This window comes from Miscanthus floridulus, chromosome 10 (assembly GCF_019320115.1).
Source record: "Miscanthus floridulus cultivar M001 chromosome 10, ASM1932011v1, whole genome shotgun sequence".
Taxonomy (NCBI): domain Eukaryota; kingdom Viridiplantae; phylum Streptophyta; class Magnoliopsida; order Poales; family Poaceae; genus Miscanthus; species Miscanthus floridulus.
The window spans coordinates 61,408,426-61,436,136 of NC_089589.1; the positions used below are offsets into that span (position 1 = coordinate 61,408,426).

Below are 27,711 nucleotides of genomic sequence, written 5' to 3' on the forward strand. Positions count from 1 at the left end.
CCTATCACTTTTTTAAATCAATGGTGATGTGAAATAGTGATGTTAGTATCTAATTGCTTGATAACTCCAATCCAACATCAGTTGCATGTGACACATACGTTATGAGCACAAAATTTAAATGATGGCATATGTGTCCAACGGAGTACATGTCTGTGTTATTCGGTCTAGTTTGGAATTTGGCCCATATTAATGAGATATCGTGGAGAGTTTAGTCCTACCTTAGTTGTTGAAGTTGGGATAGACCAACATATAAGCCTTCTAGAGTCCATCCCACAATTTCTAGGTTAATCCTTTTACGCGAAGCAAGGACGAAAGTGTAAGTGGGATGGTAGTAGGTGTGGTTCACTCAGCGTGTAGAGTGGATTTTATCAGAGCAATGTTGACTGTAGGACTCACTATAAACCTGTCAATGTTTGAATTGTGAACATTTATTGTTCAGTTGATTTGTTATTATGCTTATGCTTGTTTTGGATCTTTGTAATGATTGCAATGATTTTGTGGAATATTCCATAATTTCATTTAGTTTATAGGACAGGTTTGAAGTGTGAACCTTTATTGTTCAGCTGATTTGTCATTATGCTTATGCTTGTTTTGGATCTTTGTAATGATTGCAATGATTTTGTGGAATATTCCATAATTTTATTTAGTTTATAGGCCTAGGGCATAACGCTTAATGAAATAAATAGCTGAGTTTTGGTTTTCTCCTGTTCTCTCTATCCTTTCTTTTGGAGCAACATGCCTTTATCAGTTTATATCTTGGGTTTTGGACAATCCAAAATCATGCGATAATTCTGGACTATAGTAGACTTCAATATCTTTCTGTGGCCACAAGAACCGCCCTCAAAGCTATTATGGGTTGAGAGTTACGAAAATCACAAGGCGATACATCTGTGCTGTCCGAAGCCTCGAATAGTTTCTCTTGTGCACTGTTTTCGACCAAATTAACTCAGAATATGGAAAAGTGGCCTATAAGAAAGATGTAGAGGATTTCATAAGCTTTCCAACAGTATAAACTACAACTTTATTGGATTAACAAAACTCGAGTTATAGCTCTTTTACTACACTGCTATTTTTTTGCTCGCAAGGATTGTTTGTTCATACCTTTGCACATGAGATTCTCTTGGATGTCTTAAGGTCTTTATGCTAGCTCACTTATCTAGAAGAAGGTGCAAACTACCCTTTTGCGCCCCTAGTTGATATTTTCTTAAGGGGGGTAGCTAGGTTGAAGGATTTGCAAGATGGAGATTCTTACATTCTAGTGCTTCATTTGGAAGAATCATTTATCTCTATGATTGGGGTTTCTCTTGTCTATTATACTATCAATTCTATCTTGTCATCTCTTGAAGCTACAGTTAAGAATGCTATGATTGATCGCATGGTGTCAGAAGGAATCCTAGCAATTCTAATCCACTGCCATCAAATCCTCCAACCATAGAGTAGGTTTTGATGACGCAGACTCAACTGTTACAGACGATTGCTCAAAGTGTGTTGAACAACCCGCATCAAGCACCACCTATTGACAAGCGTGGTGAATTTATGAAGGGACACCCACTGAGATTCTCTCATACAAGCGACCCACTAGAAGTTGATGACTAGCTTAGAGCTGTGGAGCGACAACTTAACATAGCCCAGTGTAATGATCATGAGAAGGTGCTTTATGCTTCTGGTGAACTGCAGGGAACTGCTTTGGACTGGTGGGAATCATTCCAGTATGGACGTCCCAATAATGCTCCTGCTATCACTTGGTAGGAGTTCAGAGAAAATTTTAGATCTTACCACATTCCCACAGGATTGATAGAGCTTAAGCAAGAGGAGTTCCTTAGCTTGAAGCAAGGATCCATGTTGGTGTGTGAATATCGTGACATGTTCACTTAGTTGTCACGCTATGCTCCAAGAGAGATGGATAGTGATGCTAAGAAACAAAGACGCTTTTTGAAAGGACTGAATGATGGACTCCAACTGCAACTAATGACCGTTGTGTATGCCAACTTCCAAACATTGGTGGATAGGGCAATTGTGATTGAGAACAAGCATCGGCAGATGGAAGAAAAGAAAAGGAGAATGCAATACCAATCTGCAAGTAGCAACACACGTGGTACCAAGAATCAACTGGTCAGTGGAATCTTGATCCTCCTCAGGAACTCCATCAGTATCAGCAATCCAATGATGAAGTACAACACTCCAACTCTCAAGAGCCATGTCTATCACCTCCTACCAGCACCCTGATGAAGACTAATACTCCTACTAGTGAGGGATATTATGATTGTGGTGGGATTGGACACCATGTAAATGACTGTCTTGAGAAGCTTGCTAAGAGTAATCAAAGCCTGAATTAACAACAGTGGGTACAAAAACAGAAGGTCCATAAGAAGTAGGTGCAAGGAAATGAATTAAAGCGAAAATATATCCAAGGAAAGCTAAACAATGTTGATATGATTACCACTCATGAAGCTAAGGAGGTTATGTATGGTTTGATTCTAGTGAGCTCAGCCCCCGCCATGGTTTTGTTTGACCCCAGTGCTTCACATTCGTTCATCTCTAGCGAATATGTAAAAGATCATAAGATAACTATGCTTCCAATTAGTTAAATTCTCTAGGAGAGAAATGAAGGCTGGCCGCATATGCCCAAAAGTTAGTCTTGACATAAAGGGGGTGAACTTTGTGGCAAACCTTATTATTTTGGAGTTAATGGAAATTGATGTTATCCTTGGAAAGGGATGGTTATTTGCTTGTAATGGAGTGATTAAGTATGCCCAATATTCGGTGCTTCTAACAACACCATCAGGAGAAAGAATTGAGTACGAGGGTATTCAACCTGTACCTGAGGAATACGAGAATGACCTATTAGAAGATGTGTACACTGAGGATTGTAAAGTGGACTATGAGTTTTTGGATGTCAATGTGGAGGAACAACCACCTTTGGAGGAGATCAATAATACAGACGATCACGCTTATACAGATTATCTAGCCGATACCTTAGAAACTACCCGATGACTCTTAATGAAAGAGTACTTAAAGTGTGTGAAGTGCAAAGGAGTAACCAATCAGAGGAAGATGTAACTTGGGAAAATGAGGATTAAATAAAGGCAGAGCATCCATATCTTTTGATCACCATCTTCCGAATCTTGAGGACGAGATTCATCTTAAGGGGGTAGAATTGTAACACCCTAAAGTTTACGTCTTTTGAAATGGAGATAAATTGAGTTAATTATGAATTTTTGTGCTCGTGAAAACATAGGAAAACTAATTTTTTTCATTAAAATAAAATTCATCATAGGATGTAGCAATATTGTTGTGCATACATGCTGTTGCATATTTGTTTCTGTACTGTATGGTTTTGAATCCAAATTCAAACTGAATTAAACTCCCTTGTGAAAATAATTTGAAAAATGGAGTTCAAAAAAAGAAAAGGGAATTCCTTTCTCTCTCTCTTTCGGCTTGAAGGTAGCCCTGGGCAAATTTTACCGAGAACCGAGAACCGAACCGAACTAACCGAGAACCGAACCGAAATTTCGGTTACCTGTTCGGTTCTCGGTTCTTAGGAACCGAACTTTGTTCGGTTAAATCGGTTCCTCCCCTCGGTTAACCGAAATAACCGAAGAACGAAACCGATGGGAGGAACTTGTAAATCTGTACCAAGAGATCAGTAATTGGGTTGTGAACTTGTGATTTGTGAATGTGCTGATGTGTTGGTTGTGGTTATTTGGTTATGACTTATTGATTTGCATATGTTGCCATGTCATTTATGCCTTGAAAACAACCAAAATGTTGCTGAATTTTTCTAATGTAACATGTTCAATAATTGGTCGGTTAGTTCGGTTGGAACCGAGAACCGATCCGAACTAACCGAAGCCGAACTTGGTCGGTACCGAGTTTTTTGAAGAACCGATCGATACCGAGTTTCCTGAGAACCGAACTTCCTGAAAAACCGAAGAACCGATCGGTTCGGTTCGGTAGAACCGAACGCCCAGGCCTACTTGAAGGCCAGCGACCCAGTCGGCCTGCTCTTCACCCCGCAGGCCCAGTCTCTCTCGTAGTCCTAGCTCCCTTCCCATTCTCGCGCGCAAGCCCAGCCGCGGCAGGCCTAGTGGCCTCGGCCCAGTAGAGCAGGCCGCCGACACCCTCCTTCCTCTGTCTCTCTGCCAGTGCGGCCCTGCGTCCTCAATCGCTGCCAGGCAGAGCCCAGTTGGTAGCCGGTCTTCTCCTTCCTCGAGTCATGCAGGAGACGGACTCCGTCCGTGGAAACACCACCGCCTAGATCCGATTCTTCTGGGATCCTGCGTAATCCCTATGCCTGGTGAACCTAGTATTTTAGCGGATCCGCGATGGATCCGATTCTTCTGGGATTCTTCTGGTGGATTCTTCTGGAAACACCACCCTGGGTGGGTGCCCGTGCTCACCTAGTATTTTAGTGTATACTTTTGTTACTTTTAAGACAAAATATCCACACGTTAACGTAACGCTCTATATATGATGGATTAACATCTGATGAACTTATAAAGAAATTTAACCCTCCGGCCACGATGCATCTAACACGGACACACCTAACTGCCTACTACCGCAATCGCTTCCGTAAGTTTTCTCATACCACTGCTACAAGAATATTAACTGAGGCGGGTAAAAAGGGTTAACCGAGGTAGTTTTTGCAACCGCCTCGGACGAAAGGTCACGGTTAATCGTGGCCTTAACCGAGGCAGTTGCCATGACCGCCTCGGTTAATCATTTAATGGAGGCGGACTCTTTACAACACCCGCCTCGGTTAATTGATAAAAAAACAAAAAAATCCTCGAGCCCACCGGCAAACTCGTTCCAGAGCCCGCCGGTGAGCCCGTTCCCAGAATACGAGCCAGATCTGGCCCCGCCGTGCCACCATCCGCCGGGAGGAGCCGCCACCGTCCGCCGCCCAGAGTAGACCGAGAGAGAGAGAGAGAGAGTAGATTGAAGCTATCTGTCAGCCCGCCGTGCCACCGTCGCCTTGGATCTGGATCTGGATCTGCAAGGAGATGGAGTGTGAGAAAGGGAGATGGAGAGTAGACCGAGAGAGGAGACCTTCTTGAGGATGGATTTGGCCACCGGGTCCCGCTCATCACGCTGCCGCCAGTTCCTGAGCGCCGCCGTGAGGGAACGGGCCGCCTCACGCGTCCGCGCCGCCGCCGGTTCTTGAGCGCCGCCGGCAGGGAGCTGGCCGCCTCGCGCGTCCGCGCCGCCGCCAGTTCCTGAGAGCCGCCGGGAGGGAGCTGGCCGCCTCGCACGCCGCTGGGACGCCGCACCCCGGGGCCCACGCACCACCGGGGTATGGACACGCGCCACACACCGGGGCCAGAACATCGGGGCAGGGCCGCGCGCACCGGGGCCTGCCGCCCGCCAGAGAGAGAGGAAGGTGCGCCGTCGCCACCGGTGGTGCTGCTCTGGACAGCCACCACCGGCCAGATCTGGCCTCCCTACACCGCCACCAGCTAGATCCGGCCTCCCTGCGCCGCCACCGGCCGGATCTGGCATCTCTGCGTCGCCACTGGCTGTGGTGAAGAAGGGCGCCGTCGGGCTCGGAGGGAGAAGGTGCGCCGCCGTGCTCTGGAGGGAGAGGGCATGCGCGTCGCCGTGCTCGGGGGGTGCGCCGCCGTGCTCAGGAGGGAGAGTGCGAGGGAGAGAGTGGAGGGCGCTGTCAGGCTCGCGACTCGGAGGGAGAAGCGCGACGCTCGGCTGCGCGACTGTGGGGGGGGGGGGGGAGAGTGAAGTGCGACTGGAAAACCTAAGTGCTCCTTATATATTGATGACGATAGTGGGCTGGTGTGGGCTAGTGGGTTGGTCCTGATTTACTGAGGCGGTTGAGATAGAATGCCCGCCTCGGTTAATGATTTACAAAGACGGTTGCGTTAGAAAGCCCGCCTTGGTTAATATATATTAACTGAGGCAGACCTTGTATGTTGCCCGCCTCGGTTAAAAATTAACCGAGCTGGTTGCTGGGCTGGCTGTCCGGCCACCCAATAATGGAGGCGGGCAACCGGCCTGCCCACCTCGGAGCCCATTTGGTAAACGCTGCGTAAAAGTTTTTGTGTAGTAGTGTAAAGTGTACAACCAAGAAAGGAAGGGTCCGGTGTGCATGAACCAAGAATGGAAGGGTGGCTCACTTCAGTTTCATCCGATGATACTATAGGATTCGGGAGAAATTTTATCTTTTTATATGTTATTTATTTATTTAATTAATTTATAAAATTAAAAATTTTAATGGTTTTGATTTATTTGAGCTATTACCTCCTACTAGTAGGTAATGGGCGCACGGTAGTACTACGTCGCGTCTCGCCCAGGCACCACAAAAGTCCTGGCTGCGCCACTGTCTCCAAAGTCCAAGCCTTGAACCTGAGTACAGCCATGCACCACTAATCTTGCTTTGTTACTCACTACAACAACATCCATATTTTGCTTATTCCAGAAACCCCACTTAGTACCATTCACATTATAGTTATTGGGTCTTTCAACCAACTTCCAAACTTGATTGCGAGTGAAGTTCTTGATCTCCTCATGCATTGCATTCACCCAATATGGATCCTGCAATGCCTCATCTATATTAGTTGGCTGAATTGAAGAAACAAATGAGTAATGCTCATAAAAGTATGATAGTCTTAATCTATATTGAACACCACTTCTATGTCAGCCATAATTTGATCAATTGGGTGATATCTTGCAATAGCTTAGTTCAACAAAGCATGAGTGACTTGATCATGCGTTGAACTAGTTAATTGAGCTATTGGAGTTGAGCTTGATGGTTGATCTTGCATTTGAACTTGAGCTTGAGCATCAACTTGAGCATGAGCACCACTATTGCTTATCATGTCTTGATCATTAAATGAAGTTGGAGGTATCACTCTCAATGAATCATCATCTTCATCTATCACCTCACTTGGCATAATATCAACACAGAAAAAATAATTGACTAAAGATATAACCTATGTTTCTTGTTCATCTGTTATCTTATAATGTAAGTTTCCAAAGCTCCATGACGAGGATTGTGTGTTTTAGGGAAATGAAGAGCATGGTTCTTATATATGTATGTATGTATCAATCTAAGAATTATTGTCATATAAGTTTATTTTGTAAATACAGTTTCATAGTTGTGGATAGCAAATTGCGCATACAGTTTCAATAGTTGCCTTCTTAATCTTGCAGGCTCGAAGACATATTTGGAATTAAGCTCGGTGCAGTTTTTGCTTTCGGATATATAAAAAGCGTCGAAAGGTAATAATTTTTTTTCACTTTCTTGTAGACATCAATCAAATTATGTTAATGCTTTTCTGCTACATCTTAGATAAACATGTACAAATTGTTATAATACATATTAAATGTATTGACGTGGCACATCTATTACTCTCTCAGTCCCAAAATATAATATCTTCTAGGATTTCTATGATGAAACTAAGTTGGGAGGGAAAAGTCTTGCATGCCCCTCATCATGTAGCTGCTCCAGCTCTTGATTAGAGCAAACTAATGGTTAGGCCAGCTTTAGGTGATTGATTGATTGTCCAAGTCATGGTGGATTGTATTTTAACACCCTGGCTATGCACATAGCTAGAGAATACCAAGCAACACCCATTTTTCTACTAAGATTGAAAATTATTAAAAATTTCCATAGAGTCTCCGCCGTAAAATGGCCATTAGAAATAGGTCAATCACATAACATTGATAATATCATGGCATAATCGATGAAATACGCTCCATAGCCCATCCCAACCACATGAATAAAATGACCATCCCATCTAATCAATACTTAAGCAAAATCTCTTATATTCTCATAAATAAATAATGTATCTGAATTTTTCCATAGTACCGCATAGATCACTTTGGCTTAAAATATCAGCAACTAGTACAACAATTCAGATATATGTAGACCAACTTATTGATGCTCTGTTGATATGATCTAAACTGCCGTGAGCAGGCCCGACCCAGCCCTTCCCCAACCCTAGTGCCTTGGCTCCCAGCCCGCTGCCGCCGCCGCCGGCTCCGGCGCCCTCCCACTCCCCGCCTCCTCCCCTCCCCTACCTAGATCTCCTTCGCCCTCCCTTTCTCCTCACCCGCACGCGAGCCATGAGTAGGAAGGTCTGGCTCCCCACCCAACCCTAGCGTGCCCGGCGCCCTCCCCGTCGTCACCGGCGGTGCCGGCGCATGCCCCTCCACCTCCCCTCCCCCACCCCTCTCCCCTTCCCTCTCCCCTCCCCTCCCGGCAGCCTCCGATTCTGCAGATCTCGCCTCCCATGCAGCCTCCGACTCCGCTGGGTGCCTCACCTCCGGGTCGCCGCCGCCGCCGCTTGCGTCGGATGCCACGGCCGGCTACGGTGGTGTGCCAGGTGCGCAGCAGGCACCATCCGCAGTGGGGACGACAGGATCCAGCGCGGGAAGCCCCCGTACGGCCAGGCCCACGGCCGTCGGTCCAGGTGGGAGCATGATGGGGCGTTCCAAGGCTCGTCGGTGGGCGGAGGAGGACTTTGACGCCTCTGATGCGGAGGTGTCACCGGCCATCTCTTTAACTCCCTACCTCGGCGCAGTTCGGTGTGGGCCGCAGCGAACATTGCCGTTGACGGAGGCCACCGTCGCCGGAGGCACGCATGGTGTTGCCGCCGTCGAGTTGCACGCAGGGGGTCGGAGCAAGCGCAACAGCTAGCGTGGCGGGGCAGACGTTGGCTGGTAGGGTACCAGGCGAAGGCGGATGAAGCGCAGCCGACCGTGCCCCGCGCTGGTGCGCGGCCTGCCTGCTCGGCCAGTGGAAGGCCGCATACCTGTCCACTAGTGTCTCGGCCATCGTGGAAGGGTCTCTGCCCCCGACACCGATGGGTGGCAGGAGATCCTCCCCTAGCAGGAGGCGCGACCTGCGGCCGCCTCGGCTGAGACCCACTGCGACACAAAGCAACCTCTGTAGACCCGGAGGGTACCCGCGGAGTTTCATGACAGATGCTTTAACTGCCTTTCCTACTCGCACCGGGTAGCGACTTGCCGGCTGTCACAGCATTATCCGCGCTGCCGCGGCTTCCACCACCTCGCTAGGGACTGCAAGCAGCCCAGGCATGCTACGACATCGGCGGTGAAGGGTGGTGATCGACCGTGGCTCCCCGCTCGGGTCGGCAACCCGATGGCCTCCTAGCAGGCGCCCCGCAGCGGTCCACCGAGCTCAGATGGGGCCGTGCAAAGTGGCGCGGGGGGCGCCAGCGGAACCCATCGACGACGCCGGAGTAAGCCGGCGAGGGACGTCAGCTTAGGTGTGCCGGCCGACTACGATGACAACACCGCAACCACTACTGATGCTGGTACACGCTGCTTCCCTGCTACTGAGCTAGACCCGCTGGCGTTGGAGCTGTGCACGTGCTCGAGGCCTCCCGCATGGGTCGACCCAATGCTGGAGGAGTTCGCTGCCTCGCTTGTTGCGAGTACCCCAGTAGGAGAACCAGTGCCTGGGGGCTCGACTGCTCTGGCGACCGCCTCTCAGGAAGTGGATGCATCACTGGTGGACACTTGTTCTCCGGCCAAGACTGCACAGTGGATGACGGGCTCGCCTCCGTCGTCGCATGTGCAGGGGCCACCATAGGTCACGCCGCCACGGGGGGGACAGCCCGGCATCGTGGAAGCCGAGGCACGCCTTGACTCACCACGGGTCGGGGCTGCCCCCACGGGAGACGCGACGGTCGTGGCTGCCACGAACGCCGACGACCGCACTCCATCCGCTCAGACGACCTCCGCCGATAGACGCCTTAAGAGCTTTACCGAGCGAATCACAAAGGCGAGGCAGCCGCCACTCCTGGAGCTGCCCGAAGATGACACGACCAATGACGGACGTGCACTTTTCACGCTCCCTAAGAGGAGCAAGCGGATAGCGGTGCAGAGCCTGTCACATATCCCAGCGTCCAAGCGAGGTGAGCACCTTGTCTTGAAGCGCCTAGGATTAACCAGCGAGATGCCGTCTCCGTCTACGTCGGCCTTGAAAGCGTACGAAGAAATCTACGGCGGTGACCCCGGCAATATGTAGGCGCTTCGTGAGTTGTTCCCGCCGGAGGGCGACGTGGGTGCGCACAAGCGGTGCCGCCGCCGCTCGGCGGCACGGGCATAGGGCTCATAGCCGGCGTCGCAATTTGGGTTGATCAATGTCCAATGTAACAATGTAGATTTTAGTACACTAGAGTGGGTCTGAGCATCCATGTACAACTTTTCTGACCGCTAGGGTGCCGCTAAGGCGTGTTGTATCAAACTTTTCTCAACCTTAATACAAAGACGTGCAAACCTTTTGTGTGATCGAGAAAAGAACTTATTGATGCTACATGATCTGTTATTCGACCATCATAAAACTCTTGAGGACCGTACATTTAACTTGTGTAGGGTTGTGGTTGCTTGTCGCCAAGGAATTGCCATCATGGAAATGAAGTAGTCGTGAAGACCGAAGACCTTCCTACATGGAACGGACAACAGTGATAAAATCATGATAAAAATGCAATTCAATTGGCAAGGAACGACTGTACGTTAAGCCTTGCTGAGGACATTTTTCCTTCCTTTTGAGATTGTTCATGTGTGGGATATAAGCATTACTTTGCACATCGTCTGAACCTCATTCCAGGTGTTGTACTGTAATATTTTTTATACATGTAATTGCAGTGTGATTTAAATTGATGCATGCTATGGTGGCAAGAATACAAGATTAGATATATGCATTACGTTGCAACATGCTTGGCCAGAGCCCGATAGCATAGCTGTGGCAGAACCTCCTAAATTATAGGGCACATATGCACCTGTCACTGTCCGACGACTTCTGACAACTATGCATATGTTCCTGGTAACTTAAGAAGACTGTCGGGTGTCCTCGGAGAACCCCGAATCATCCACGATTTCCGAGCAGGATCACATTACAGAGTCATTGCAGTATTACAACATTTATTCAAATATTAACACCAGAGTAAATCAGCGGAAGTCTTACAATAACATAGTTTACAAAACAGTAGTTTCAAACCTTACAACTAAGTTCGATAATTATTACAAAACATAATAGTGGAGTTGCATTATAACATAATACAAAACACACAATTAAACTGCCCTGCCCAAGGGCCACACATTTACTTATCGTCATCGCATTGAACAACAGTCATGCAGCACGACCCAAAACAGACCTGCTCATGAGGCTCACCTGCAACAAGGGTCAACGAACCCTGAGTACAAAAGTACTCAACAAGACTTAACCGAAATAAAAAAATTGATATAACGCAGGAATGCAGGCTCAGGGATTCAAGGTATGGCTTTAGCAATAATCAAAGTTCTTTTGCGTAAAAGCTTTTTAACAACATTCTTTATATCAACATTCAAAACTTCATAAAGATCATATACAAAGCTGACATCATCCGCATTGAGATCATGAAACTTCATATCCAGCACCTTCACAAACCTTATTCGAGTTCCAGTTATTAAACTACGATGATGAACAGAGAAGTGAGTCTCCATAACCGAGGAGCAACGACGATTCGAACCGATTAAAACCCAGCTGGGAATTCTAGACCACACGACATATGTAGGTCCCCGACCTACATATACCAACCTACCCTCAGATCCTCTAAAACAAGAACGGGTCCGCGCCACCCGAGAATACAGTACTCCACCAATCCAGCCCATTGCCACGTGGGTACACGCTATTCCCGCCATCTCTCCACACCCAGTGCGCGAGTAGCCATTCTCGTAATAGAATCGCCAAGTTAAGGCTTACTAGAGTATGTGGTTAGTACTACAAAGTCTCACCTCACACAGTTCAACAACGGACGGGCCTCAATCGACACAGGCGGAAAGAACCCGCTCACAAGACCTCCATGTCTTGTGGCTCCCATACACTGAGTTCGCCTGGTCTAGATTTATTACTCCACATTCCCATATCACATGATAACATAAGTAACCAAAGATCCATTTAAAACTTGCAGGTGACAGGTAATCACCCGACTCTCATCGTTCTAAGCATAGCTAAGCATAACTAGGCATATACGAATTAAACTGGTAACAAGGTAGATATGGAAGAACAAGGTTGGTAATGCACCAATTAGGTTTGCACTCGAATTCTAATCATTTAATGCAGTAAAGAAAAGCAAAAGCGAAATCAATTTGTAAATCACAAGGTAGGTTTAAATGCATCCGGGGCTTGCCTTCGTTGACGAAAAAGTTAGGTTCCGGAGTCGTTCCACCTATCTCAATTCCAACCTTCACAGACGGATTAACTTCTTCCACAACTTGATTAACTACCACGTGCTCACCTTCGTTCACTATACGTAGTAACAATGCCATGTTTAACATGATGCGAGATATAAAACATGATGCTCGATGATGGATGCAAAATTAACAACTTGAATACAACTTTCCTACGCGGTACAGTTACAAGTCAAACTAACTAAACCTTTTTGTAACACTTAATTCCATTGCCAAGGATCATTATCAACTAATGACCCAAGGTCATCACTCAATCCAAAATTCAATCAAAACCTAAATCATTAAAGGTTACTATTTGCTTTTATGAATTAATTATTTAATTGAAAATTATGAAATAAATCAACTTGTTCCAATTGAGCTCAAAATTTTTGTAAAGGTTCATCACATGATAACTAAGTGGCAAAACAATTTTCATAATTTTTGGATAAATAAATAAGCCTAGAAAATTCATGAAAACTCATTTATTAATTAATTGAGCAATTTTTATCACATTCAAAAAGTACTAAAAAACAACATTTCATATTTTTATTAAATAATATACATCACAGAGAGGTCACACAAAACTTTTCATAATTTTTGGAGCTCTAAATAATTCTACACAAAAATAACAAAAACTCATACTATTCATCCATTTCTGAAAAAGGAAAAATTCATTTTGAAACCGCTGAGTCACTGACAAGGTGACCCCACCTGTCATCCCCTTCCTCCCGCTTTGACTACGGCGATGACGGCGACGACCGACGATTTCTCGCCACCGGTGAGACCAACGGCGACGCAAGACAAGGCGCATTGATTTGGGGCACCAGCTGGACTAATTACGGCGAGGTTCGAGCTTGACACCGGCCATGGCGGACACGGCGGCTCGGCGGCGCTACGCCGGCGAAACAAGTGCGGTAGCGGTTAAACAAACAGCTCGGGAAGAACCAGAAGCTCACCCCGAACACGTTGAAGGCGATGGACGAGGCGGAGGAACAACGGATAGGCAGGTCGACGGTCACAGCGATCACGGCGGAGCAATCTTCGACGACGGCGATGCTCCGGTGGCTGCGATGGACAAAACGGTCAACCAACCGGGCACAAAGCACCATGGCATCGTGGCGAAGCTGAAGGCATGCTCATCAAGGGCAGAAACGCACCGAAGAACGCTGGCCACGGTGATGCGGACTCGACGGCAGTACTGCCGGCCGCGGGGAAGAAAGTGACGCACAGCGAGATCCCGGCGAAGTCAGGTGACCAGAGCTGGCTGGCTGGGTGCGCAAGGACTAGGCGGAGCTGTGAAGCGCTTTGCTGAGACGGTACAGTCGCTAAATCGACGGCGAAAGCTCGACGGAGCTTCGGCGGCGGCGTCGGGAAAACAGAGGAGAAAGGAGACGAACGGCGACGGCACAAGCTAAATAGCGCGGCTCAGAAGCAAGAAGAAGCCACGAAGGAGCCTTTCCCGCGCTAGCACGAAGCTGAGGACGGCCACGCGCGCGCCTGGAACCGAGAAGAAGGTCGCCGGCGGTGTAGCTTAAGCGGCGAGTACTGTTCACCATATTTACAGAATTGCCATCCGATTTGAAACTCAAATTACTCCCAAATTTATGTAACAACTCAAAAATCTCCAAAAATAAAAGTTGTTCAAAATCAAAAGTTCTACAACTTTGCTTTTATAACCACCCCCTAATTCGGTCTACATTTTGAAATGCAAATTTGAATTAAAAAAGGGAACATTTAAAGAATTACGCCTTTTCAAATTACTTCAATTTTTATAAAACAACTTTGAAAACTCCAAAAACCAACTTTGTACAACTCGACAAGCTCTACACTTTTGCTGTAAGGCTCAACCCCAAAATGTGCTTAGATTTTGAAATGGGTTTTTTCGGGTAAAACTAATTGCTGGAAATAAGGGTTTTCGGAAATCCAAATCCAAACAACACTTTGAACTCGATCCAAACCATACAAGGCAACACATATAACATAATTGTAATCTTGTTTTAGTGTATGCATATCAAAGTTTTCACTAATATGAAATGATGTACAATGCATATGATGACGTGGTAGGTTTTAGTATTTAAAACACCCGGGGTGTTACAATAGCCCTATTTCATTCTGTCATGCATGGTGGTGCCTTTTGTCTGAATGGAATGACAATGATGACTCACGGGTGCTAAATCTCATAGGATTTGTCCTCATATCAGAAGTGACATGTTGATTGTTTGTGTTTTTCATAAAGTTTTGAGCTGTTCCTGTTATTTTTTGTTATTTGGTAGTTTTCTTTCATTCTCTATGGATCCTTCCAAAACCTTGATATGGAATGTAAGGGGCTAAATTCTTGGTCGAGACAGGACTCTTTGCGCACCATAGTGGATTCCACACAGTCGGATATTGTGTCTATTCAGGAAACAAAGACGTTACACTACTAACTTCGGACCCTTATGCCACGCTTTTTTGTCGCAGCGACAAGATTTGGTTTCAACAGTGGGTGTTATTGCAACAATTTGCACTTTCGGTTGCGATAGATGGGATTTTTGCCACGCAAATTGTTTTGTGGCCGTAAGTATGAAGATCGTTGCGAAAAGTAAGTGCTATCGCAATCAATTGTAGACCGGTTGCAATAAGTGATCACTGTTGCCCTGATTTGATTTGTGTTGCGTTGCAGGCAGTTTTATTGGTGTTGTGAAAGTGCATAATAGTCAGCTTGCGTTACAAAAGAGCTGTACATATAGCAACGAAAAAAGAAATCGTTGCAATCACTGAGGATCGGGAGCACGACGCTTTTAGGAAAAAAATTAAAAAAAAAGATGTGTAACCAGATTTCAAACATGAGATCTTTAACTCTAAAGATAAGCTACTAAGCTGTAACACCCCGCGTACAAAACTGAGCACGACGCTTTTAGGAAAAAAAATTAAAAAAAAGATGTGTAACCAGATTTCAAACCTGAGACCTTTAACTCTAGAGATAAGCTACTAACATGTAACACCCCGCATCCAAAACTGCTTATATGGCTTAGCTCCGCACGTGGAACGGGCCTGCATACGCGTAGCACCCCTCTTATACGTTAGTCATCGCTTCGTGTAAAAGGGTTAACCCAAAGGTGCTACTTTTGGAACGACAAGACTTATAAGCTGGCCCTCACCCTCCTAAACTTCCAAGGTGGTACTAAATCCACCAACAACTCCACATGTGCCACCTGGGTTACATGGGCCAACTTCACAACTACTATATGCTAATAATGGACTGGGGTGTTACACAACCACTATATCGTAATTGTGTTCTTGTCATTAGTGGCCACAGAAGGTTATACAAATTAATAACATGTCTACGTTGCAATGATTATGCTTTGTTGTATGTAATATTCTCTTGCGTTGCAAAAAGATTGTATATATAGCAACGAAAGAATAAATCATTGCAATACCTAAGGTTCTCGAGCACAATGGTTAAGTAAAAAATTTAAATAAAAATCACAACCAGCAAATTTCAAACTTGAGACCTCAGAGTTTAGAAGATAGGTGCTTACCACTACAACATAGATGTGTTTGTGTCATTAGTAGTCAAAGGAACATACAAAAATAATGTAGAACCCGTTTAGGTGTTGAAATAGGATCGGATCTGGTATGTATACGTACATGTGCACGATCGACTTCCTAATAGGCATCGTCGCTTCCTCTTTCCTAGGTGTGGTCGCGGCCTCCCTGCAGCCACTGGTATCCCTGTCGCCGGTGCCGCTCAATCGCCGTGCCCTCACCGCTCTAGGCGACCTTGTCGACAGCTAGACACTTAGCCAGAAGGCACGTCTACATGAATACGTCTACGCGAGTGACGAGTCGTCGAGTTCACACATTGATCAGGTGCTCTAGTTCAATCACTACTACAGAAATTAACTGTAGGGGCGGCTCTAGAGCCTCTGTAGGGGCGGCTGCGCCAGCTGCCCTTTCCAGGGTGTTCCTACAGAGGGTGCCTCTGTAGGGGCGGTTTCCTGACCGACCCTGCAGTGCCCTCTGTAGGGGCGGCTGGTGTTTTCAGCCGCCCCTACAGTGCCCTCTGTAGGGGCGGCTGGTAATATCAGTCGCCCCTGTAGTGGACTTCTGTAAGGACGGCTGTATCACCAGCCGCCCCTACTGTGTGTATTTGTAAGGGCGGTTCAATCAAGAACCGCCCCTACAGTGAATTTTTCAGCAAAAAAAAAATTAATCAAATTCAAATCTGACCATATATATATATATATATATATATATATATATATATATATATATATATATATATATATATATATAATCACATCCAGATCGGCAGTCAGCCACAGTTAAAAAACCACATGTCCAAATTCATTCACAGTTTCTTAATCACAAAAAAACCAAAAAAAAATCCATTTCATCTTGAATCAGCAAGGAGGTATATATATATATATATATATATATATATATATATATATATATATATATATATATATATATATATATATATATATATATATATATATATATATATATAATCACATCCAGATCGGCAGTCAGCCACAGTTAAAAAACCACATGTCCAAATTCATTCACAGTTTCTTAATCACAAAAAAACCAAAAAAAAATCCATTTCATCTTGAATCAGCAAGGAGGTATGAATAAGATTGATATACATACACTAAGGCTGACTAAATACAGCAGAACTAAGGTTAATCAAGATATGGAGGGCATTGTTCCCCGCTGATGAGTTCTTTAATCTCTTGTGACTGCTGCTTTCCTGATATTTCTTGATTTTTCAATCTTTCTTGTGACTGCACAATCTGCAAATAATTAAGAATACACAATTAGATATTGGCGTATGGTCACTATACAATTAGCACAAAGACAAAACTGTAATGCTGCAAGTCTTCAGGATTCTTACTAACCAATATACAGTTGGACACAATGTTGTTGTTTTTTTAAAAAAAAATCTGACAAGTGGAAAGTTTGCAAAGGTAAGTGATAATACATGTAGAATTTGTCAGACCATGATGCATCCTAATATAGAGCAAGAGGGAAGTTAACAGGCTCAGAACTATATATGAATCCTGCTGCACAGATATTGTATCAAATTCGACAAAAGGAGCTATGTGATGCATGAAGTAATTAAGTATCCCAATGGCCAACACTTAACTGCCTTGTTTCTGAATCATTCTGAAATTCCTACAGCCCGTTGCTTCAAACTGCAAGCTATGCACAGAGGGTAAACAACACCACGAAAAGGGGACAAAAAAGAACGGAAGAGAGGAGCAGGACAAACCGCGTCCCAACTCCAAATCTGGACGTCATGGATGGGCCTCTCAAAGGGCTCAGAAAGATGCAACAGATAGATGCGTTTCTGGACGTTGCTATGGCCAGATCGAGGCGTTGGAGTTGGGGCCGGATCCTGCGCCCTTGGCCGCTGCCCCTGCCGGATCGAGTCTCCTGGACACCGCCATGGCCAGGTCGAAGCTCCTGGACACCGCCCTTGCCAACGGCTGGATCGAAGCTCCTGGACGTCACCCCCACCAGATCCTGCTCTCCTAGACACGTAATAATTTTTTTAACTGCATATCATAGCTAGGCATTTGAACAAACTAACAAACATTTGCAGCGGACTGCAGAGGATCGAGTGCACGCACCTTGTGGTCGGACTCGGAGGCGGAGGCCAGCGCGAGCAGGGCAGCAAGGGCGAGGCGAGGCCGAGCAGGAGGTGGCGGCCGCGCCGCCGCGGAGCCGAGCTCGCACTCGCCCACATCCTCCGCGCTCTCCCTGCGCCCTCTGCCATCCTCCGCGTTGGGCTCAGGCCGGTGCAGATCGGGCCGCAACGCCGTCGGGGCTGGCCGTGTGCGCAGGACAGGCCGCCGACGCCCCTAGGGGCTACCGTCCGCACGCTCGAGCCACGCCGACACCTACGTCCGTTGTGTGCCGGTGGGAGTGGGGAGGCTCAGAACCGCTGCTGCTGTAGGATCCACCGACCGGTGCCGGGAGGGAGCCCGATGCTGGTTCGTGAGATCCAGATGCAAATGTGGGGGGAGCAGGGTGGCAGAGGAGACAGGGATGGATGCACAGCGATGGCAAGAGGGCTGCGTAGACATGCGTCCTCTCCGGCTATATACTAGGGTTCGTGAGAGGCATGTTAGATGTCAACCATTGGATCTACAGATCAACGGCTCACGGTGAGGAAGGTTCCAGCTGGGCCTGCAGATGTATTGGGCCGATCTCAAGTATCAGGCTAAAGGCGAAATAGATATTTTGGTCCCTAAAATATTGCCCAGAGCTGCAAATGGGAAAAAAAATTATTCACATGTAAATAATAAATAATATAGTACAAAATTTTATAATTATTTTTTTATAGATATATTTACATATACAATAACTAAAACAACTACAACAGTTTAAAATTGCAAAATTGAACCTTTAAAAATAGGAAAAAAAATTTAAATTTAAAAAAATTAAAATCAAAACTACTAAAATAATTTTGAGACACCAAATGATCTCAAATGAAAATTTGATAAACATCAAAGTTGTAGAGGTCATGAAGATCTACAACTTTTATTTTGGTCATCTTGTCATTTGACAAAATTTGAACCTTTCAAATTTGAAATTTTAAAAAATAACAAGTTCAAACAAAAATTTGAGACCCAAAATGATTTCAACATAAAAAGTGATGAATACCAAAGTTGTTCAACTCATTATTATCTACAACTTTTATTTTAGTCATCTTGTAATTTGACAAAATTTGAACCTTTCAAATTTGAAATTTTGAAAAATGACAAGTTCGAACCAAAATTTGAGACCCAAATTGATTTCAACATAAAAAGTGATGAATACCAAAGTTGTTCAACTCATGAATATCTGCGACTTTTATTTTGATCATTTCTTCATTTGACAAATTCTTAGCACACATTGTTCACTAATCTTACACATGTCTCATATAGTTCCTAAAACCTTATGAGAGATGTGTCACATTTGTAAACAATGCCATTACCACTTTGTCATATGAAGAAATGACCAATACAAAAGTTGTAGATCTTGATGAGTTATTCAACTTTGGTATTTATCACTTTTTCAGCTGAAATCATTTGGGGTACCAAAATCTTGTTTGAAGTTGTATTTTTTTGAAATTCAAAATTTAAATTGCTCAAACTTTTCATATGTGTATATTGACAAAACCAACAAAATAAATTGATAGAGAATGATTTTAGAAAATTTTAGGAAAAAAAATTATCATATTTAGAGTTAGTACGAGGAAGAAAAACTAGTTACAAAGTTGACCCACAGATTAAAAAAAGAAATCACACTGTTCACTATGATCATAAGGATCTTCTAGAACAGTGTGATTTCTCTTTTTAATCTGTAGGTAAACTTTGTAACTAGTTGTTCTCCCTCATACTAACTCCAAATGTGATGGTTTTGTTTCCTAAAAATTTCTAAAATCATGCTTCAGCATTTAAGTTTGATCAAACTTGGATGTGACAATGTTTTACACATTTTAAAATTTGAAATTTGAAATTTGACAAGTTCAAACCAAATTGTAAAACCCTTAATCATTTTAGATGTAAAAGTGATGAATACCAAAGTTGTTCAACTCATCAAGATCTACAACTTTTATTTTGGTTATCTTATCATTTGACAAAATTTGAACCTTTCAAATTTGAAATTTTGAAAAACGACAAGTTCGAACCAAAATTTGAGACCCAAATTGATTTCAACATAAAAAGTGATGAATACCAAAGTTGTTCAACTCATGAATATCTGCGACTTTTATTTTGATCATTTCTTCATTTGACAAATTCTTAGCACACATTGTTCACTAATCTTACACATGTCTCATATAGTTTCTAAAACCTTATGAGAGATGTGTCACATTTGTGAACAATGTCATTACCACTTTGTCATATGAAGAAATGACCAATACAAAAGTTGTGGATCTTGATGAGTTATTCAACTTTGGTATTTATCACTTTTTCAGCTGAAATTATTTGGGATACCAAAATCTTGTCTGAAGTTGCATTTTTTTGAAATTCAAAATTTAAATTGCTCAAATTTTTCATATGTATATATTGACAAAACCAACAAAATAAATTGATAGAGAATGATTTTAGAAAATTTTAGAAAAAAAATCATCAGATTTGGAGTTAGTATGAGGAAGAAAAACTAGTTACAAAGTTGATCCACAGATTAAAAAAAGAAATCACACATGATCATAGTGAACAGTGTAATTTCTCTTTTTAATCTGTGGGTAAACTTTGTAACTAGTTGTTCTCCCTCATACTAACTCCAAATGTGATGGTTTTTTTTTCCTAAAAATTTCTAAAATCATGCTTCAACATTTAAGTTTGATCAAAATTGGATGTGACAATGTTTTACACATTTTAAAATTTGAAATTTGAAATTTGACAAGTTCAAACCCTTAATGATTTCAGATATAAAAGTGATGAATACAAAAGTTGTTCAACTCATCAAGATCTACAACTTTTATTTTGGTTATCTTATCATTTAACTAAATTTGAACCATTCAAATTTTAAAATTTGAAAAAAGACAAATGGGCACTGCAGGGGCGGCTGGTGATTGAGCCGCCCCTACAGATTAGCCCCACCTGTAGGGGCGGCTCAGGTTACCTGCCGCCCCTACAGTGCCATCTGTAGGGGCGGCTGGGCTGCTGGGGCGCGAGGACGCCCACTGTAGGGGCGCCCCCAACCCCAGCCGCCCCTATAGTAAAAATGCCCCTATTCTTACCGTGCGAATCTGGCGTAGTGAATCTACGTTTGACAAATTGCTCCTAAGTTCCTTTGTTGATCTTGATAGACGTTTGACAAATTGCTCCTAAGTTCCTTTGGCGGAGGACACGGTAGGGCGAAGTATGGGCCTCGCCATACCTCAGCTCCGGCGCATATGCCCCTGCAAATTGCTGGCTGCCATCCCGGTGCTTCGCAGTCTAGTTAATTAATATATCCATTCATATGAACACTGCTGGAGGCCTGGTGCTGCAGCCGTAGCCCTGCAAGCCGCAAAATGCTAAGATCACACGAAGTCACAAACCTATTTAATTATTTTTTGTTCAGTTGTTTATTATTTAATTATTCTTTCTTCAATCGAGAGCACCGAGAATGAACCCTGCTGCCTCTTGATTAATTGTTGTTTGTTCATTACTACTCAGTTTAGAAAGTTCAGTTTACGCTATCAATTCGCCATACCTCAAATATATTCCATCTATGGCAATTATATATTTAATCAATATTCAATTTATCTTTACCTCCAATTTTTATTCTTTAGAGGACAAGATTTGGCAATCCCATATTCCCATAGGCCATACGGTTCAGAGATAGGGCATTGTGTTCTCAGAGTTGAGAATATTTATTAGGGGATAATCATTATATCAATTTCTCAACTAGGTAATTTACTGAATTTTGATTTTAATGTTGAATCTAGTACAACATATTTTTGATAAATTACTTAAAAGATGTTCCTTTTCAAAGGTTGAAGAATCATTTGAGGTCTATCAAGAAAGGTTAAATGGTTTGCAACTTTATACATTGAGAAGAATTATTAGATGAGATTAATATTGATGTTATCATCAATTTTTAAGATAATATTTGTAATTTGTTTCATAAAAATGCCCTTTGGATGCATTAAAGTTCATTTATTATATTATAGTAATAGTAAAGGTGGCCACGGACAGGTATGGTTGCAACAAACACCAACAGTTGCAATGTCAAACTAGTAATGGTTGCAATACCTTATTGCAACGTGACTTTTTGCAACCATTGGCAACGAACATGATTTGGTTGCAACATCTACCTTTTGCAACCAAATTGGGTCTATTGCAGCGTTTTTTCGTGGTTGTGCAAGGGTTAGAAGTTTGTAGTAGCTATAACCCAAAGGGTTCTTCTATCTGCTCTCGGGTCTGGTTTCTGTGATTCTGTCGAAGTCCCTTCCTTGGGAGCCAGTGGCGGCATTTTGGTAGCTTGGCGTAGTCATTTGGGGACAACAGGAGCTCGGCGAGTCGACAACCACAGTGTTTCTATTCAGTTCTGTCAAAATGATGGGCTGGTCTGGTGGTTTACTTGTGTCTATGGTCCACAAGGTAACGAGGAAAAGGTGCAATTTTTGCAGGAACTGCGTGACATCAGAGAAGCTTTCCCTGGGCCATGGATGATGGCTGGGGACTTTAATTTAATCTATAAAGACGAGGACAAGAACAAGTCCAATTACAATCGAGCTATGATGGGACGCTTCAGACGATTCATAAATGATCTTGCCCTGAAAGACATACCTCTCCCTGGTCGGAAATTTACAAGGTCAAACCTGCAAAATTCTCCTACCGGTCAAACTGGATACGGTGCTATGTTCAGTTGATTGGGAGGAAAGACTTCCTAACTATCTTCTGCAAAGCTTGAGTTCAGATGACTCGGATCATTGTCCCCTACTGCTCAGTCTCAGAGACAACAAGGCAGGTAAAAGGCGTTTCCATTTTGAATCCTTTTGGCTAAGCTCAATGGCTTCCAGGAAGCTGTTGCTGCAGCCTAGGGTTCTGTTCCCGATGGACCTTGCCCCTTTGTAACTTTGGATCTGAAGCTTAAGGCAGTCACCAAAGGGCTACAAAGCTGGAGTGACAGGAATGTTGGACATATTAATTCACAGCTCACTTTAGCTCGGGAGATTCTCCATCAGTTTGAAATTGCCAAGGACTCTCATACCCTGTCTCCTGGAGAAGCATGGCTGAAAAATAATCTCAAGAAGCACAGCCTTGCCCTTGCTTCCCTCCAAAGAATTATTGCCCGACTCTGGTCAAGGATTGGATGGGTGAGGGACGGGGATGCAAACACAAAGCTGTTCCAACTTGATGCTCGACACAAGAAGAGGAAGAACCTAATTACTAGGTTGGTTGCAGATGGGCAGATATATACCAATCATGAGGACAAATCTAGAATTGTCGATGACTTCTATGAGGGCCTGCTTGGGACTTGCATGGATAGAGAGTACACCATTAATCTAACAGAGCTAGGCTCAATGCTCTTGACTTGGCTGATCTTGAGCAACCATTCACAGAAGAGGAAATTCAGGCAACAATTAAGCAACTCCCTGTTAGGAATTTAGGCATTTTCATGTTAAAATTAATCCAGAAAATTAATAGCAAAATAGTGATGACAAATATGTGCACGTGTGTAATTTTACGACTACTCAGATTAGCAGCAAATATGTTCATGAATAACATACAGATCATAGCGGAAATGAGATTGAATTTAATCAATTCGAAAATAGAGATATACCCAGCAGAGGGACCCATGCTCAAAGCACCGGTGGCTGCATTCCCACTCACGGTGAGTTGCTCGAAGTCACGGACCACAGTTGATGCATGAAGATGTACGCAGTGCCATCCCACGAACGTTCACCCGGAAGTAGACGAAGCCGATCCGAGGAAGAAGATGAAGACGTTCTAGCGAGAAGGAAGACGACGAGCAGTCGTGGAGACGCTCTCCAAAAACCTGGTAGCCTACACACACCCGAGCAAGTGTCCCAATGTGATCGCCGGTTCCGGAGGCATGCTCTCCCAAAACTCCGTGCGCGCAGAGGATGGGACAGGGAATACTCGGATGCAACTCGACAGGAGGAAGGTGTGGTTTTTCGCGTCAGGCAACAGGGAGATGGGAGGGAAGGTAATACCAGAGAGATGAGGAAGACGAATCAATCGAAGTGATTATGAGTAATCACCACCGTAGTGGATGGTACCTGACCCGTAAGTAACTCCTCTTCAATTGCGCCAGTGCCCCTTCCTCTTCCTTAGCCAGCCTAAGTGGCAAAACCAACCCACACCCACGCTCGTGCATGCCACGCAACGCATTGCTCGCTCACCACGCCACGCCACGGCTTTAGCCTCTTTCAACCTCTCTATAGGTGCACACGTGTGTAGCCAATTTAAGTTGAGTCAACAATCAGTCAAAATCTCATGCGGGACTAAAACTATATTGTACCACAGCATGCATTTAATATGGGCCTAGAATTATTTGATTTATTAAATAAAATATGGGCCTAAACCCATATAATATTCAACAATCCCCACCAAATTCTAGGGCACATAAGAAATGCTCTCATTTCTCTCTGTCGTTTGATATACCAGTGTTTCGATAGAGACTGTCAAGTTGAACTTCCACCTAGAGCAAATGTTACGCTTACTCACAACTATACAATGGACTATGCCTTGAATTGACAGTTTTGTGCAAAATAAGTTTCACCTAGGCCCTTTACTGATACTAGGTTGCAAAAAACATCCCCTCTGATTGGAGCATATAAGTCATACTCCTGGCCCATTCATGAGTATCTAGAGACTACCCAAAACTCATAGACTATGACTAGCAGTCGAACTCACATATGTGTGTTCCTCAAAAGATGTTCTATAGGTCAACATCTTTGCTTCAACAAACCACTTTGAAACACATTAAGGTATAAAACCAACCTGCCTTATAGAAAAGGAAAGAAGTGCATCTGACATGGGTTTAGTTAAGGGTCTTTCCTCATAGCCTATCCCTGGCTTGTTTCACTATCCTACTTCACGGGATCTCCGATCACATAGAACAGGTTACCACCATGATAGACTTCATGTGGGTTTCAAGCCTATTTCACTCGATGCACTATCTATCACATTACGTGATAGTCCCTTAGTGAATTGATCTGCCAGATTTTTAGACATGTGGACATAGTCCAACGCTATCACTCTGGAGTTTCTCAATTTTGTGACAGATTTTAATCTCTGCTTAACATGCCTTGTGGACTTCATGTTGTCCTTAGAACTGTTTACTTTAGTTATCACAGTTTGGTTGTCATAGTTCATAGAAATACCAGGTATAGGTTTCTCTATAACCGGTAAATCCATAAGGAGTTCATGAAGCCACTCGGCCTTAACGCCAAGGGTGTCTAATGCTGTGAGTTATGCTTCCATAGTTGACTTCGTTAAAATGGTCTGCTTGCAAGACTTCTAGGAAACAGCGCCACCTCCAAGCAAGAACACATATCCGCCTGTGGCATAAATCTCATCAGCATCAGATATCTAGTTAGCATCACGGAGACCCTCTAGTACCTTTAGATACCTAGTATAGTGAATGCCATAGCTCATAGTACCTTTCAGATAGCACAGTACTCTCTCAAGAGCACGCCAATGATTATCTCCCAGATTTGACATAAACTGGCTTAGTTTGCTCACAGCAAACGAGATATCAGGCCTCTTAGCGCTAGCCAGATATATAAGCGAACCAATAATTTGGGAGTATCTCAATTGATCCCTTGCTATTCTTTAATTTTTTCTTAATAGCACACTAGGGTCATAAGGAGTTGGAGCAAGTTGACAGTCACTAAACCCAAAGTGACTCAATACCTTTTCCACATAGTGGGATTGTGAAAGTGTAACCCCACCATTGCCTTCTCTTAGCAACTTGACATTAAGAATAACATCAGCTTCTCCCAAGTCTTTCATCTCAAAATTATTAGACAAAAGGTCTTTGACCTCCTTAATCACGTTAAGGCTGGTTCTAAAGATCAGTATGTCATCAACATATAAACACAAGATTACTCCTTCGCCCCCACCATACTGATAGTATACACATGTGTCACCTTCATTCACAACAAAGCCGACATATGTCAAAGTTCTGTCAAACTTCTCATGCCACTGCTTAGGAGCTTGTTTCAGGCCATATAAGGACTTCAATAATTTACACACCATGCCTTCTTGACCATTTGCTACAAATCCATCTGGTTGATCCGTATGGATCTCCTCCTCTAACTCTCCATTTAGGAAAGCCATCTTTACATCCATCTGATGAATGATAAGACCATGAGAGGCAGCCAGAGAAAGTAACGCTCGAATTGTGGTCAATCGAGCAACAGGTGAATAAGTATCGAAGAAATCTTCACCTTTTTTCTGGATATAACCCTTGGCCACAAGCCTTGCCTTATACCTCTCAATTGTACCATCAAGCCTAAGCTTTTTCTTGAACACCCATTAACACCCTATTGGTTTACACCCATAAGGTCTTTCAACAATTTCCCAAGTTCCATTAGACATAATTGAATCCATCTCACTCCGTACTGCTTCCTTCCACAAGTCAGCATCAGGAGAGGAATATGCCTCTTCAATGGTTCTTGGTATGTCATCCACAAGGTACACAATGTAGTCATCACCAAAAGACTTTGCAGTCTATTGTCTCTTACTCTTTCGAGTGACTACAATGTCATCCTCCTCAGGATTATGCATATGAGGTTCCTTGGAATGTTCTATTGGAATAAATTGCTCATGGGGAATTATAGGTTCATGACTAGATGTGCTAGGCGCATTTTTCATGGGAAATTCACTTTCAGAAAATGTAGCGTCTCTGGACTCCATGATAGTACCAACATGCATGTCAGGTACCCCAGAATTTATAATTAAGGATCTATATCCAATGCTGTGAATAGCATAACCAAGGAAAATACAATCAACAGTTTTAGGTCCAAGTTTGCGCTTTTTGTTAATTGGCACATTCACTTTGGCCAAACAACACCAAGTGCGCAAATATGAGAGATTTAATCTTTTCTTTTCCCATTCCTCAAATGGTGTGATTTCTTTGTTCTTTGTAGGAACTCTATTCAGGACATGACATGCTGTCAAAATAGCTTCACCCCACCATTCCTTAGATAGACCCGCTGTCTCCAACATGGTGTTAACCAACTCAGTTAGAGTGCGGTTCTTTCTTTCGGCAATCCCATTGGATTGTGGTGAATATGGCGGTGTCCTCTCATGAATAATTCCATGTTCTACACAAAATTCAGAGAATTCACTTGAAAAGTATTCTCCACCACGATCAGACCTTAACCGTTTAACTTTCCTCTTAAGTTGATTTTCTACTTCAGCTTTATAGATCTTAAAATAATTTGACGCTTCATCCTTTGTTTTTAACAGCTACACATAGCAAAATCTAGTACAATTGTCTATAAAAGTCATGAAATATCTTTTGCCACCTTTAGTCAACTCTCCATTCATCTCACATAGATCGGAATGGACTAGTTCTAATGGCGCCAAGTTTCTTGCGTCCGCAGCCTTGTGAGGCTTATGAGGTTGCTTAGATTGCACACACACATGGCACTTAGAACCTTTGACCAAATTAATTTTTAGGATTAAATTCAGATTTGCAAGCCGTGATAGACAACCAAAATTAACATGACAAAGACGTGAATGCCAAATATTTGACTCATCAGGGATAATAGCATTGTTCACAATCTTATTACACACATCATCATGCAAAGATAAGCAGAACAAGCCTCCGCAATCATAACCTTTATCAACAAAAGTTCCATACTTTGACAGTACACATTTATTGGCCTTAAAGACAATTTTATAACTATCTCGACAACATTGAGAGCCGCTAACTAGATTCTTTTTGATGGAGGGGACATGCCGCATGTTCTTCCACAGCACCGTCTTTCTCGAAGTGAACTTCAGATTGACTGTACCAACACCAAGAACATGCGCATGGGATCCGTTACCCATCAGCAAGGCTCCAGTC

The 27,711-nt window shown here is 43.7% G+C and overlaps 1 protein-coding gene and 1 long non-coding RNA gene across 7 annotated transcripts in view; one reads left to right on the forward strand and one right to left on the reverse strand.

Moving 5' to 3' along the window:
• Positions 1 to 10,679, forward strand: part of LOC136486651 (receptor like protein kinase S.2-like) — a 61,935-nt gene extending 51,256 nt beyond the window's left edge. For all 5 annotated transcript variants that reach the window (XM_066483604.1, XM_066483603.1, XM_066483605.1 and 2 more), the window contains 2 exons: positions 7,165 to 7,233; positions 10,357 to 10,679. In XM_066483604.1, the coding sequence (XP_066339701.1) occupies positions 7,165 to 7,233; positions 10,357 to 10,405 (118 nt within the window). In that variant the 3' untranslated portion in view covers positions 10,406 to 10,679. The remainder of the gene's footprint in view (positions 1 to 7,164; positions 7,234 to 10,356) is intronic.
• Positions 10,680 to 16,699: 6,020 nt separating this feature from the next.
• Positions 16,700 to 18,240, reverse strand: LOC136484775 (uncharacterized). Of its 2 annotated transcripts, none has more exons than XR_010766206.1 (3): positions 17,814 to 18,240; positions 17,327 to 17,706; positions 16,700 to 16,973 (listed from the first exon to the last, which is right to left on the reverse strand). It is a non-coding gene; the product is annotated as an uncharacterized lncRNA (long non-coding RNA). The 2 variants fall into 2 exon arrangements; XR_010766205.1 differs by having other exon boundaries at positions 17,327 to 17,714.
• Between the last annotated feature and the right edge of the window lie 9,471 nt (positions 18,241 to 27,711).